The following is a 16,317-nucleotide window of genomic DNA, read 5'->3' as shown; positions in this document are numbered from 1 at the left end:
TTTTTTTTTTTTTATAAAATCAATTAAGCCAAGTTACGGTTGAAAAGCTGCTTTTTTAACCGTAACTTGGCTTAACAATATTCTTTCATAGGATATTTTTGAAAGTGCAAGACATATATCAAGAAACTCGTGTCAAGCATGGAAAATATGCCTTTACGAGTCAGGTTCATGATTGAAATACCACAAATGTACATAATGAAATGCAACCGCCGCGGTTACAAAGTTCGCAAATGAAATTTTGACAAAGCAATCGTCGAGGAACGAGCAATAAACTAAGGAATGGGAGGGTATAGTCGACATTTGTTTCAACCGTTTTACACCTCGGACAGCTAAGCGTAACGATTCACGAGACACTCACGTGAGGTAGTCCGGATACTCCGATGATTTGGGGCTCTCCGGTAAGTCGAGATTGCAGGTGGAAGTGGTGACGGTGCTGTCCCCGTTCCCGGCCAGGTCGTTGTAGGAGTTGCTGCTGCTAGTGCCGCTGTTCCTCTTCTTCGACTCCCGATCCTTGTCCCCTCCGCGTCCCCTGTCGTTCCTGTCGCTCCTGTCTCTCCTGTCGGCTAGCACGCCGTTCGAACTACCACTGTAACTACTACCCGTGCTACCACCGTCAGTCACGGCACTGGGCATCGAACGCGCCGCGAAATCCGTCGCGATGGTAATACTATCAGGACCGGCCGCCGTCGTCTTGGGGACATGGTGGTGACGACTGCCGCTCAACGAGTTACTATGGGCTACACTACTATGAGAATTATGGCTGCTGGTCGCGTTGCTGGTTGCGTTGCTCCCTGACGAGGTCCCGATAATGGCGACGTCGCGGTGACCGGTCCGGTTGTTCTCTTCACTGTCACTGGTGGGCGTCGTGCACGGTTTGCCGCTTCCGTAGCCGCCACCCCGTAGCACATCACTGTTCGCTGTTCTTTCGGGCCTGTAATCGCCTCGGCGGTCACGTTGATGCTGCCTCTGGTCCCAACCGTCAATCACACCGCTGCCACCACCACTGCCACTAGCACTACTACCGCCTGGTGCTCCACTAACACTGTTACTACTACTACTACCAACACTACCAGCCGTCCTTCCGTTCTCCCCGGGGTTCGTCGAACCGGAGCTCGGCTCTGGCTTCTTGCAACGAGACACCCGTTGCTTCTTTGTGGGCAGCCCGTCGTTACCCTGGTAGTAGCCCGGCCGTTTGGCGCTCAGAGACGGTGGCGGAGCCGTGATCGCTGGCGGTGAGCCGGGGTGAGTGGAATTCGGCGACTGTCCGCTACCTGAAAACGAATACGAACGGTGCTAACGGTTGACGTACGCTCATGTAGATTTTATAGTAATACTGTTAAGTGAGACCGCTTTGGACTTTGTGGAATATCTTTCTACCTAACCCAATATGGATTGGTTAACGATCAGAAGTTTTTTAAACTAAGAGTGCTAAGGCAGTATTTGATAAACTTTACTAATAAATCATCGTGAAATTCAAAGTAACTCCAGAATTTTAGATGGAAATACATCCAGACCAACGCAAAACATGCTTGAAATAATAATAAAAATATTTACTCTGGTGTTAGATAGAAAGCCAATAGAAACGAACAGAAAGAGTCCAAGTTGGATGTGAAAGAGCGAAAGTGAGTGATGTAATTCACTTTTATCCTAATTTTGAGAAACCTTTTTGGACTGCATCCATGCAAACAAGTCGATATTTTAAAATCTTGACTCGTATAGTATCTTTCACTCTGTCGTACACTAATAAATCTGTATTTGATGACGCGAAACGTACCGCTAGATCCACCGTCGCTGGACCCAGGAGGAGTAAGATTCTGAGGTTTTCTTCTCTTCAGCATCGCCTTCTCCTGCTCGGTGTAGTAAGGCCAGTCTTCCTGAACGTCGTTCCAAACATACCTGTGCAAATGATACGTGTTGTCCCTCATGAAAGCCACCTGCTTCAGAATCATCGTCATGATGCTGCGCTCACGTTCTTTTATACCCTCTGGAAATGATCCACGGATTAGATAACTGGACTCGTCCAATTTGGTTTCGGTATCCCCGAGGCGTTTAACTATCTCGACCGCTTAAAAAACAGGCGTATTTTAGGCATTTTTTTCCACGAGAAATGTGTACACTTTCCAAGACATTTTTAAAGAGATCAGAGTAATTAAACGCCTTAAGCTTCTACGATACGCTGACTCTTACCTCTGTTAATGCGATCATACAATTCAGGTTTTTTGTATGGCCTCAAAGCGAGAAGATGTATCAGCCTCTCCCTGTTGACGAAAAAAGAGATCGCATTAGTTACAATTAGAGTAATACATTCGCATTAGCAAATAATTATATAAAAGTTGTATTAGTAATATTTTTGTATGCACTTAAAAATTCCATTGTGATTTAGAACAGTTTAATTTAAGACAATTATAGATTCTGGCCTGACATACTGTGTCATGGTCTGATATTTAGAGTTTCGTTAGATTCTATAAATTTTGAAAAATGCTTCTCTTGTCGATACGAGTTGTAGAGACTTTTATCTTACAGTAGTCGATCAAATTATGTATCATGTTAGAAGGATGTCTCTTCATAAAGCTAGACTCGTAGGAAATAAGAAAAAAGTTTCACACATTGTAATTAATTAAAGTATAATTAAATGTAATGGGGATAAAATCTGCGAACTGAATAATATTCTCTGACATCTTTAATCTAACATCGACATTATTTTCGTTTAAAACAGGTCCCTTTCCTCCCCCAATCAGTGGCTCTAATATCATAACTTGGTCATCAACTATAATCACTTCGAGTATAGTAGCTCATCGTGATTACTCTTTCATAATCCACGCGAGATTAAAGCAAATCTGCGACTCTCGAGGATCGTCGTATCGAGTACCGTTACGTGTGTCGTTTAATTTTCATTGGACGGTTGCGAACATGAAGCTGTAACGTGTTCGAGCGAGTCTCGATACGTCATCTAGCAGTGATGGGCATGAACCTACTTCAACGGCCTGCGCATGACGTCGGAGACCTTTTTCTCCGGTTGACTCCTGGCTGGCGGAGGATTGCTGATGGCTGGCTTGTAAGTGGAGGAAGACAGCCTGGGCTGACTGCCGAACGTTGGAATGCTCGTCGATTCCCGATGCCTCGAATTCGATGGAGACGGTATGGGCCTTCCGGTCGCTTTCACCTTCACCTTGCGCCCGATGTCCGGCCTGTTTGGCTTGATAACCCTGGTGCTGGAACAAACAAGAGGAACAATGTGCAAAACATCGTAAAAATGGGGGCCAGGTGTATAATTCTTACCTACATCAAAATTTCGAGCGAGGTATGAAGGATAAAAAAAAGTTCTAGCCTACGCTTGTCAAGGAATCCTTTAACTAGGATTCAAGTAACGAATTATAAAAATTTGTTTATTTTTTCTCGGGAGTATTATTGATGGATTTGCGAAGTTTCTCGGTGATACGTTTTTCGAATCATTGTGTATGTTTAAAAGTAGATCGAATATAGTTGTGTTTGGAGCCATTTTCACGAAGAACACTTCACTTGAATTACAAAATGGAATTATATTTCACTTGAACAATCGAACGAACTCTACGTATAAATCACTATTCAGACTGCTCGTTCGTCATCCATTATTCCAACGAAGCTCTGACCTTCTCCGTTACACACACAGAAACCAAGAAACCATTTTTCTGTTAGACACACCTGATATCACATTTGTTCCAAATGCTACTTTTCTACTGTTAACATACTGTGAATTATTTCACATTTTGTTCCAACATAACGATACAAACGCCCAAATAATTATTAAAAATATTCTAATACAGAAATAACCACGGTATGCATAAATAATTCCGAATTAAAGCTTCCAACGTCGTAACGCGACACCGTGACGAATTTAACCGATGTCACGGGTCAATAACGATCCGAGCAAAACAATTCGTCCCTGAAGTGTTGAGAAAACACGATCGTCGCTGGTTCATTCTGGACCAGACAGGTCCCAATGATCCACCGAATTGTCTTCGCGAAAGTGATTAATCGATCCCCTTTGACGCAGTTACCAGCCAACGGCGAAGCCCATTATCGCTTTTGTTGTTACACGCGCCATTACGTAACCCGCTCGCTGGATAATAATTCCTATTCGACGTTCCGAAGCTTTACGCGAAGCTGGCTAGTGCAATGCTCCCCTGTTCGGCGACAATAGAATTTACGGGCATTATCGGGGCTTTCCTTCGAGTTTCTTTTCTTTTCGTCGAGGGCATCTGCTCCCGTTATGTAATCCGTGTCGCAACCGACGCTTTTGTTCCACGTGCGCGAAGACGGGACGAAGAGGTTCGAGCCCGTGACGAAGTTGCACTTGTCAGGCGCTCCTGACCTTGACCGTAACACTGTTAAACAAATTAGCCGTCCAGCGGCCGTGTGTCGTCCTTTGATGACTACGAATTGACGGAAACTACTTGCGACGATTAACGTTGGAGCGCGTTTAACTCCTCCCCAAAAAATCCGGGCAAGCTTTTAGAAATTCTTACGCGAAAAGTACACAACGTGGAAAGTTCAAATTTTAAGATTAAGCGTTCACGCTGTTAAATATGCACTCTAAAATTTGTGTCGAGAAATAGTGGCGAATCACGTCTCATCTGGATTTCTTTTAAAGAGCATTTTGTTTAGCTATTTGCTAGTATCGAAGATTTCAGTTCGAATTTGCCAAGTAACTAATAAAAAAGTAAATTCAAATATGTATGATGTATCGATCTTCGGATGACCTTGTGAGGAGTTATTTTTATAAAATCTATAAATCTTACAAATTCTGGACAATTAACGATCAAAGAATCGTGTCTTCCTTCTCTAATATCCTTTTGTTAATAATACAACTCTTCTGTTATATTCACAATATTTAAATCCCAAATCTAACTTGTGAAATTCCGGAATCTGACATTCAACTATCAAAGGATCACGTCAACGGTGGTATCACGTGTAAACGATAGGTGATTAAATAGCCACGGAGTTTCGACTTGTTTAAAAAGGTGGAATGCGTACGAATATGACACGGAACACGCTGAAAATAAACGAAACGACCGTAAGGAGGGTCGATAACGACCGTCGAGGAAGAAAAATCGGTTCCAGCCGAGGATCGATGAGGCCGAAACCGTTCGACGGCCACCTCGGCTACTGCAAAGGGTGACTTACCATTTGTTCTTGTTATTTTCCTCGGCGACGGCCATTCGATGCCTGGTTGTCTCGTACACGTCGTCGTTCGCCTGTATCCGCATTTTGCACGGCAATGCGCCAAGGCTCTCCAGACTCCTGAACGGAAAGAAAATTGCGCCGATAAAGAATACGCCAATTCAGTGGAACCCATCGCTGTCGATTATATATCCATTTATTATACAGGATCCATTTATTTTAACCCTTCATTTACTGAATTCCTCATAAGTTTTTAAAATCTAAGCGTCCATCTTGGTTTTACATCATCTTATAAAGTTGTCTCTAACAAGCTTCCAAAAAAAAAAAAGCTCGCTCCATTTATTATACAGGATCTATTTATTTTAACCTTTCATTTACTGAATTCCTCATAAGTTTTTAAAATCTAAGCGTCCATCTTGGTTTTACATCATCTTATAAAGTTGTCTCTAACAAGCTTCCAAAAAAAAAAGCTCGCTCCATTTATTATACAGGATCCATTTATTTTAATCCTTCATTTACTGAATTCCTCAAGTTTTTAAAATCTAAGCGTCCATCTTGGTTTTACATCATTTTATAAAGTTGTCTCTAACAAGCTTCCAAAAAAAAGCTCGTGCTGGCATCTAACAATTAAAAACGAACTTCATAGAAGCGAACTGAAGTGAAGAATTAACACAGTACCATGTAGAAATTGATGGGACTTGTAAGTCCCGCCAATAAATAAAAGTTTAAATCGAAACTTTTGTAAGTTGGATGTATGTATTAAGTCACTTGATTAATATTATATCTTTTACTATTTGAAATATTTAATTTCTAAAGTCTGGATTAAACGTACACATATGTATACTCTGTCTCTCAAGTGCAGATGTATATAACGTGATTTAACAGAGCATTATTTAAATGGCATTGACATTAAAATTACCGAGATCAACGCACAATTATTATACATGAAAGTATATTTTTATAATTACAGGAAGGAGGAAAACTAATTTTCTTGGTTCTCGCAACAAATAAAACCTATTACTAACTCGTAACATATTCATACATTTATGATTTCACAAAAAATGTAACCCTTTAAATACGAAAGAAAATCGTTCCCTACAATTCGATGAACGGCGCCCTTTAGACGATGAATTTACAAATCTTTATGATATGTTTACACAGCACAAATATACTTGTAAATACAGAAGTAATCGTCACCCGTCGGCAAAGGTTTCCAAACACCTAATTGTATATAAAAGAAAAATAAACCTCACGATTTTTCGGTGGCGCTCTACGCGACATTCGTAATTAAGAGGCGAGTAAACGAAAGCAGCGAATGCTACTTTGATTACTTACTCTGACTGTGTTCGAGGGACCGTTACGATAACATAGAACGCGCGGCGGTAGGCGTCGAAAGACAAAGGTGAAAATGGGGTTAACTCACTTGGGGCCGGTCTGCTGGATGCATTCGAAGCCACCCTGAGGACCCTCGATGTCCTGGTTGCCGGAAAGGCTGAACGTGAAGCCTGCCGATCCATGGCTGGATTGCGTGGATGGAAAGGAGAGTTGCTGGAATCAGAACACAATCGTCGGTTACTCTCTGTGCGACTTCATCCCGCTAATAAGGTCGCATTAAATTACGAAACAGCTCCGTAGTGTACCTGCCGTGTACGTGACACGAGCCGCTATATACCTATTCTCATATACCTATAGCAACGGCTACCTATATCTCGCCTGGGTACATGGAGCACGCGCATATGTATCCCCAAGCTTGTTCATCTATCTATCTATCTATCTATTTATCTATCCGTCTGAGCCTTTAAGTAGATTCGTAAGTAGGATGTAATCCTTCTCAGGTTAACGTTTTATTCAGGGGAGCCCCGCTTTATTATTCAATCTTGGATCGTTGATATCGGATACCCGCTTATTCGGAGATGAACAAGCAAATACTTTCGATTCGTTCATGAATTAAATTTTGGGCGTGACTTCGTTTGTTTTGATGTCGATTTGGAAAGATTCGTCAATGGAAATAAATTGAAGTGAAAATAAATTGGTTTATAAGTGAATCTAAAATTTGTATTGGTTGCTAATTGGAGTTGTCCAACGTGTTTTATTTGATTGAAAGTGGAATATCGCAGGTCTATTATGGGGATTTTGTTTGACTTTTCTTCTGACGATGGAGTACTACAGTACCATTTGTAAACTTTTATAAACTGTAAGGATATAAGGTTTAAGTAAACTTGTACGTGTATTCTCCATATACGGTGGATGCTTTTTGGCACAAGCCTTTTTTTTTCAACTGCTGCTAATTATTTACAAATTCCTGAAAAACAATTGCGTATATCCTTAATTATAAGCCTATTGTTCTTGATTCATGTTTTCGTACTCTATTTCCAAGTTGTTTTCTTGTATTCTATAGTTTGCGCGGAAAACTACGATTGCGCGGAGCATAATCTCGAACGCGTTACGTCCAAATTACAATCCACTCAATTTACGCGTGCACGGGACAGGGGGATTAAAATTTCTCGAACGCGACGCGACGCGTCACGTCAAATTACGTCCAAACAGCGGTGATTAGAAGGGCTGTGTCAAATTACAGCCAGGACCAAACATAATTTAACTGCGTCGCGCGCTGTTTGCCGGTTTCTCGTTCGACCATAATTTCGTCGGATAACAAAGGCTCGCTCTGGCCGGTGGTTATCGGTGCGTTAGATAATTCTGTGCTCGATCGCCATTGCGTCGAGCACGACAGGGTTGCCTCTGGAACATTTCATTCATCCCTTACAATTATAAATTGCCGTTCCACTTATAAATTAGAAATAGAGGCTTCCTATAATTTTAAAATTGTAATTGAAATTTTGCATCGGTGAATCGCAAGGAATTACAAATTGGAGCAAACCTGGAAGACTTTTTTCTGTTTGCATTCTATGCGTTTCTCTTTTAAGAAATTAATATCGCATTAAACTAGGGTTGGATGTATATCAAAGCTGAATAAGAAAATACAATATGCCCCAGCGTAAATAATTTTCATTTTTTCACGTATATTCCTATAAGTCTACTTCTAAATTGCAATTTGGTCAAATCAGAAAAATATTCCCTGGGAAATATATGTCTCACTCGGGTCGAAAGGGTTATAAGTAATATATATATATATATAGTTACAAAGCTATTGCAAACTATGCGTGACAAAAATTAGACTCTTCCCAGAACTCCTTGCACAATCTCGATGTAATCAGAACTTCATTCCCTCCACTTATGGTCTGGTTTCCCGAAATTAAAAAGATTTCCCTCTCTCAATGAAAAATTCTATGCATCCCAGAGTAGCTGCAGCAGCACGAAGATTTCCCACGTGTCACGAGGTCATCGCGCGCTCTTATTAATTAACAATCGAGCATACACGTCGGCCATCGAGCGTTCGAAATTATCCCTTACCCTACGAAGCAACCATACGCCAAAATATTCCAAAACTAAAGCACGTTTCTTTTACTCTCCTTCATATATATATTAATAAATCATGGCACCAAATTTCTTGCGTTAATTTGTTTCAAAAATACACGATTCCGAAAACGACTCAGTTTATCACTCGACAAACCATTAACTCCTCTCGTAACCCGTGCAGCCGATAATGATAATAAATATACCTCGACGCGTTTCGAAATAATATTTTGCCAGTTGCGCGGTGCGAAAATAACGACCGAACTGTTCGAGTCCATGCAAGAATAAATCATTTTTCCTCGTGTCGACTACTGAACGATGAAAAGTGGTATTCGTATTTAGTTACCGAAAAACTAAAGCATTTTTGAAATTTTATCGAATATCTACAATAAAGGTATGCGAGTACTGTAGGACCTCAATTATTGCACATTTAATTATTTCACAAACTGAATTATTTCGAAAGAAGAGTATAGTCATTCATTGGATTGATTACCTCGATTATTGCAGGAGCTTTCAGTCTCAATCGTTGCACTATTATATCGTGGATGTATAAATAACTAAGAAATAATTTTTCTTTTAAATGATCAAATAAAATTTATGCGATAGGGGATGAAAGAGTGCATAGCGTAATTTTTTTTATTATGATCTAAAGATGATGACCTAACGGACAGGGGATGCAGCGAGCATTGCCGTCGAAGCAGTAAATGGCCCAGGACGAAACCAGTTTGAGGAAACTTTTCGACGTTCCCCGTCGCGGTGATAGAAATCTACGAGACCTGGGTGGAACATCCATGGAAAGCTGTCTTGGCTGTCGTCGTAAGAATTATTTCTACGGCGACAACGACAACGCAAGAGGTACGTTTATCGGCGGATTTGAATTGATGGGGCTCTTATCTTTGTAGCCAGAAACAGAGCATTTTCCAAGATGTTTCTTTTTTGAAACTATAAAGTCTATCTGAAGTCCATTTGAAATTTCAAACATGCATTGCTTATAGTCTAAGAGAATTTAAAAAAAAAATTACAAAGGATACTTAGTCTCTTTCTGAAATATAATTAAGTTCTTAATAACCAGTAACAGTGTTTCTGCAAGATTTCTTTTTGAAACTATAAATTAATATTATAATTATAATACGAAATTCTTCATTGCTTCTTGTCTCATTCCTTTGGCTACAGCAATAGTATTATAAACAAATATATCGACATTCGACTTAATTAATTATATATAATATACTTTATAATATGTTATATCGTAACACCTCTTAACGGAGAAACTAAAAAGCAACAAACCAAGAAAATATTCGAAAGTAAGCATGCACGTGTAAAATGCGATTTTCCACTGCGTTCTGCAATCGACATGCCTCCGCTCGGCAAACCGTCGAACACAAAGAAGATTATCGCCAATTGCGTCAACTTTCTTATTATCTTTCGTATGTTTTTGCTTTCACAATTGTGTCACACAATTCTTTGTTATACAATCGCACCGCAGCGTTATAAATACACGCTGGTCGATGCTGGCGCGCAACATTCGACGAACAAAGGCGAGCAAGTCGCTCGCATTACTGGAGTAGAAAATCGCAAATTGCATCGAGAAGCTTGTTTTATGAACACCGGGTTCTATGAGCACGTTTTCCTTCGTTTTGCCGGCGCCGTGCGTTCCAGAGGCGGTGAAACGTTTACGTTCAAATTTTCTCGTCGAGTCTTTCCGTGTAACGTTCTTTAATATCATTGGGTGATAAAATTAATCACGTCCAATGATATTTTTTTTTAGGGCTATAATTCGTGAAATGGATTTGAAGATCGAAGAGTTTAGAATGGGACGTTTACTAGATTAGGAATTTTCTTTGAGAAATTTCATTGTGGAGTATATATGAATTTTTATTGAAATTCAATTTCCATTTGCATTGTTAGGTTTCTTAGAGTATTTTTTTTTATTCTTCATATTCTGCCTCAAAAAAAAAAAAAAAAAAGAAAATACCGCAAGTGTATAAATAAACTCATCTATTTAATACACATAATATTTCCAATATAGTGAAACGTTTCACGAAAAGTACATAAAATATTTTCGAAAAATGACCCAGTTCACGACACACGGTTCTCGTTTCGGCCGAATTGTTTTTTTCCTAGCGGACACACGAGGCATAAGAAGTCCGGCTTCCATGCTTTCGAGAATTAACGTTCGTTTCCAACAAACAAGAGCGCAGTCGTTTTTCGTGCGATTGAATTTCATCGAAAGTCAGCCAACCACGACCGAGTGTATTTCGTAACGTTCGAGTGGTAAACCCTCTCTCCCTCCTTGGCGTTGCCCCCCTTCATCCTTTCTCTTCCTCGATTCCTGCGAAATCCTTTCTTCTTTCCGCGGCGTAACGCCTCCTGACATTTTGAAATCGGTCAACGGACCGAACGTATTTCGTGCGACGCGTCGAAAGCGGCAATTAGAATCGTATCGCGATGCATGGTCGATCCTCGAATGATCGATGGACCGCGCCGACCTTCGCTATGCATCGTCAGTATACCGACTATGGACCCCGAAACGTCTCCCAATAATTATACCCGATTCTCTAGTTGCCATCATAATTCCTCTTGTATTTTTAAAAAATCGACAAGAATTCCAAAATTCTCAAAATTAATCAAAGATCCAATGTTTCTAGTAGAACTCAGTAAAACTGGAGGAAAATATAAAAAGCACATTCTTAAAACGACAAGAGACAATCCGATCATGATCTCAGCGAAGGAAGGGATATTTTTCTCACGGACGTTCACGTATCGAGGACACAGAGGATTCCCCCCTTCTTCTTGAAAGGTTGAACAGTGCGAGGAGGCGATATGAAAGTTTCGCGAAGGGAGCAAAAGTCGTTGGTTAAAATTTCACTGGAAGGACAAACCTCTCGCATTTTTGTTCACACGTCGTAGGATACCTTGCGTTCAGAAAGAAAATGCGTGGCTGTCTTAAGTATAAATTGACATGCATAACGACAGCAATCATAGGAACTTATGTATGATCCATTTTGTAGGATATCACATTCATTTTTATAAATAAACAATTGTTTGAGAGTATCTAACAAAGAGAGTAAATGTTTATTAGATAGTAGAAATTCCGCTCTTTAATTTGCATTTTGTTTGAATCGAATCGGACGATCCATGCCGAAGTACGACACTTCAAAGTCTCATCTATTTTTATTAAAAAACAATTGTTTATGAGTATCTGACAATAATGATACTAACCTATTAGATAGTAGAAATTCCGCCCTTCAATTTGCGTTTCGTTAGAATCAAATCGGATGATTCCTCGCTGAGCTATGACACCTTAAAGTTTTCGATTTCATAGGCATTTATGACGTTTATGCAGTGGCCTCCAGCGTCCTTGCAAGGTCATTGCAATTCGGAGAAATAGTAGTAAACATTAGAGTATTCCTGGAAGGAACAACCCCCGAAATTCCGAGAAACAATAGTAAACATTGTAGTTTTCCTGGTTGGGAAACCCTTTAAAGTTCTTTAGGAGAAATACGAACGTATCTATTTTTCCTTACGACCGACTTTGATGAAACTTGGTATACAGAGGTTTTTGGGGTCGCTGATTTTGAAATCTGAACTCAAAATTGACAAATTCAAAATGGCGGATCCACCACGACGGACCGAAATGCGAAAGTAACTGGTTTTGGATGAAACTTGGTCTATAAGGGTTTTTGGGGTCGCTGATTTCAAATCTGAACTCAAAATTTAGAAATACAAAATGGCGGATCCAATATGGCTGACCAAAGTGTGGAAAAGTGATTCGATTTGGATGAAACTTAGTCAACAGGGGTTTTTGGGGTTGCTGATTCCAAATCTAAGCTAAAAAATTTACAAATTCAAAATGGCGGACCCAATACGGAGGCATGGAATGCGAAAAATGCGAAAACTTGGTACCTAGGGGTTTTAGGGGACGCTGACTCAGAATCTAAACTCCAAAGATAGAAATTCAAAATGGCGGATCCAAGAACAGAACAAAATACGAAAAGTCACTGGATTTTGATGAAACTTTGTGTACCGGGGTTTTCGGGGGCGCTGATTCTAAATCCAAACTCAACATTTAATTTAAATAAATAAAATGTGTAACGCGGTATAATATTTACATATGTATCGCTATAATACTAAAATTTGTAATTTCCTCTTCTTTTCAATCACTTGTTAGTATAATTTATATTACAATAAATAAAACTTGAACTGATCATAAATTATTTCATGAATTCGTTGCCATGGTGATATTATTGAACTGCAAATAGCTGTAAACGATGACAGAATTCCGTCCGAAAAATTCACCTAAGTGAAACGACACGATCGTGATATTGCGTTTAAATTGCATTTTACTGGACATTTCGTTCGATAAAAATTAACACACGTAAAAAATACCGTCGGCGCAGACTGCATTCAAAGGATGTTCCCCTCTTTCTTTTTGCATTAATCTCTTCATGCGCATGGGTGACGGTTGCACTCGATGCAGCTGACAAAGAGCCGCGAACAGCGTAGACTCGAGTGGTCTGCGCTATCAGGAGCCCCGATAAAAACGCGATAATCGCGACAGTGTTTCCAGCCCATGAAAGGAAACCGCGAATCGCCGACGGGATAATAATAATCTCTTTCCAAGCAGAACGAGAATATAAAGACAGAAGAGTTTGTTTAAAACCGAAGTGATGCTTGAGACTGCGTAACGTTTCGTTCTCATCATTCCGCATCTGTACGTATACCGCACATAGTTTGCGTTTAAATTACTCGAAAAACTATCGATAGTATTAAAAAAATGACTTGAAAATTTAATAAACATTAGTATCACTATTTTCCAAATAAAACATCGTCGAAACAATTATTTTATATGTTAATTGGAGGAATTTTTTAACTAGCAAATGTTTACGTACCCTTTTCGCTCGCATATTTTATATTTTATTTCATAAATAATCATTCCGCGGTCTACTCGTAATAACATCGAACGCGACATTATCTTGACCCCGAAAGTTTCAATAACAAATGAAGTACGTATGTTTGGTTCGTTGCTTGAGATGTTCATCTAGATAAAAGTTTGCCCATCTCTGGCCTATTATACAGGGTCTACCGTGTATCCAACAGAGAATTGCCCCACTCGCGCTTAATTCAATTCCGCTCGTAATAATCGAGACCCGTCTGGCGCGCCTTCCTCGTGTCCGCCATTTAACGTGGAGGCTGCACGAATCTCCGATCCTCTGCTTATCGAGACAGAAGCGTACCGAGAAAAGTTTCGCGATCCGTCGCTGGAGCTCCGGGAAATCGAGTCGAGGGCCCCATGGGTGCCACGTGACGTAATCAAATAACGAAAGACCGATGAAATATGAAGCGAACGGCGACCCTTGCGTCTTCCACGCGCTCTTTTATCTCGCGAGGAGCCGAGGAGGTGTACCATTGCAAGCTGGAAAGAAGGGTAGCTGAAAGAATTCGGGTAGGATTGTCAACAGCGGGTTGGTCATGCTTCTACGCATGTGCATCCTTCATTGTAGCATATTATTGATCGAAATGTTCGTATCTAAATAACGAAATCGACGTCGAAATGTAAGTAGCAACGATCACGCGAGATACGTCACAGCAACTTGTTGAGAAGCGCGTGTTTTCTTTGAAGCTTTTTATTGAGATGGCACGAAACCAAAATATGGTTTCTATATCGAGTTATCTAAAAAAAAAAGGAGAGCAGAATTAATTTCAACGCCTAATACAAACAAAACAAAACAATATTCTATATTATACTACGCTCTTATTTAACAATTTTACGATTTATGTAATTTCCTCCAATTATCCCTTTAACCGTATTCGCAACGTTTCGCGTTCGAATGGATTCTTTAACTTCGCCTCAGGGAAAGTCATTAGCGAAGTCATCGAGTCGCAAAGGAGACGCCGCAACAAGGCGTGTACCTGGCGCCTGAGAACAATGAACGCCCACCGATCGACGTTCGCTTTCGTGCTTCTATACGTGGCGCGAATGAAAGGGGAGCAAAAGAAATTTCACAAAAGCCATCGCGAGTAACGCGTCGCCGCGCGAAGTTCATCGTCGTTTATTCGCTCGTAAGCGAAGTGTCATTCACACGCGACGGCGACGCTGAACCGCGACCGAGTCACCTCGGAAAGCCACTTTAAAGTCGTTTCTTAAATCGGAGTGTTCCCACCGTTTATTCAACGTGATGCAATCGTCGCGATTCGTGTTCACGTCGATCGACGCCTCTGTATAATAAACGAACGCGACTTGCGTATTCTGTTCCCAGCATTTATAATTGCTGAACGCTGTCGACAATTTTTGTTATGTAATTCGTTCAATGAAAATTATAAAATGAATTTATATTCCACGTTGAATGGACGGGAGCTCCTTTGAGTTCTACTTTCAATATATTTTGTTTTATTATTGCACGCTGTGTGCAATTTAAATTTCCTATAAATGCATACAGATCTGCAGTCTAATTACGAGTAACACCATTGGTAGTGTTATACTAGTATATACAATAAGTATTCGTATCCTCTATGTCCATCGAAGAAGACATTTCAATTAAATGATAAGTTTGATGTTTCTAAATAAATGTTTCATCATAAATATACAGGTACACGTGTAAGATTTATTCACATATAATACTAAGCAAAAATTTTCTTCACAACTTTTATTTATTGCGATGTATAGCCGATCGAAAACTGATCAATATTTGTTTAAAATATTTTTTTGTCAGAGTATCGCAAGTACTTGAAAAATCGTGAAAAGTGGTACGTGGGACACCCTGTATAATTATAATGAAACATTTATTTGGAAATATCAAACCTATCATTTAACGTAGACTTTCTTCAATGAACATGAATTATCTGTAATATTTATACAATAAATTTATAATTGTATATAATATTGTAATATATTGTATATCGTACAAAGTACATATATCGTATTTATAATACAATATATTTATACAATAATTGTATAATTGAATAAATCTTTCCATAAGAATTTCCACGTCATGCTGAAACAGGAAAACAAGCATCTGTAAGGTTTCGAATAAAAATCTTGCGTACTTCCTTCAACGAAAAATGATAAAGAAACCGCTTTTCCGTGGCGAGAAAAAAAATAATTCCTCTTTGAAGATCGAGTCGAAATTGCGCTCGGCGTCTTGGCGCAGAGAAGGAGCGAGAAAAAAAAAAGAAAAAGACGACAAACGTAACCGCGATCGGGTGTCCCTGGCTGAGGATGAAGCGGCATTTGGCACAAGGTCGGCCGCGTATAGGTGCACCTTCGTTTTTCGCACAGCGCGGTGCGTGAAATAAACGGCGTGCCGCGATTGCGTTTGGTGACTTCACCGTCCTCGTGCGTTTTCGCGTCCCCTTTCTATCTGTTCACTGTACGAAGTTCTCGGCTCCGAGCGAAACGAGCGTTGTTAACCCATTTCGCAGCTCCGGACACGCTGCTGCCCCTTTGCACTCGAGAGGTGACTCGCAGTTACGCGGTTTGCGTAAATTGTCTAACCATGGACGATCCTATTTCTACTTAATATGTCCGAACACTGGCCGGTGACCACCAGTGACAAGTCCTATTCAACTTAAGGTAGTTCTACTGAGATAATCACGTTCAACAGTATAATTGGAAATTTGACATACATTTGGAAATGAATTGGAAACTATAGATATATTCGTAATACTCAAGAAATGATCGTTGGTTGGACAACGATGACTGTTACTGTGCAACTTCTCTACGTCCAGTTTCAGATTTTAATG

At 40.1% G+C, this 16,317-nt stretch overlaps 1 protein-coding gene across 1 annotated transcript in view; it reads right to left on the bottom strand.

Annotated features, from left to right (window-relative positions):
• Nucleotides 1-174: 174 nt before the first annotated feature.
• LOC128885526 (RNA polymerase II elongation factor Ell) overlaps nucleotides 175-16,317 on the bottom strand; it is a 255,314-nt gene continuing 239,171 nt past the window's right edge. Inside the window, exons 4-9 of the mRNA XM_054139611.1 lie at nucleotides 6,584-6,708; nucleotides 5,164-5,280; nucleotides 2,976-3,212; nucleotides 2,188-2,258; nucleotides 1,775-1,984; nucleotides 175-1,271 (exon numbers count right to left, since the gene is read on the bottom strand). Of these exons, the coding sequence (XP_053995586.1) occupies nucleotides 355-1,271; nucleotides 1,775-1,984; nucleotides 2,188-2,258; nucleotides 2,976-3,212; nucleotides 5,164-5,280; nucleotides 6,584-6,708 (1,677 nt within the window). The 3' untranslated portion in view covers nucleotides 175-354. The remainder of the gene's footprint in view (nucleotides 1,272-1,774; nucleotides 1,985-2,187; nucleotides 2,259-2,975; nucleotides 3,213-5,163; nucleotides 5,281-6,583; nucleotides 6,709-16,317) is intronic.

Source organism: Hylaeus anthracinus, unplaced genomic scaffold (genome assembly GCF_026225885.1).
Source record: "Hylaeus anthracinus isolate JK02 unplaced genomic scaffold, UHH_iyHylAnth1.0_haploid 11981, whole genome shotgun sequence".
Lineage (NCBI taxonomy): Eukaryota > Metazoa > Arthropoda > Insecta > Hymenoptera > Colletidae > Hylaeus > Hylaeus anthracinus.
Note: the sequence above shows the minus strand (reverse complement) of the source record. Positions and strands in the feature narration are given on the sequence as shown.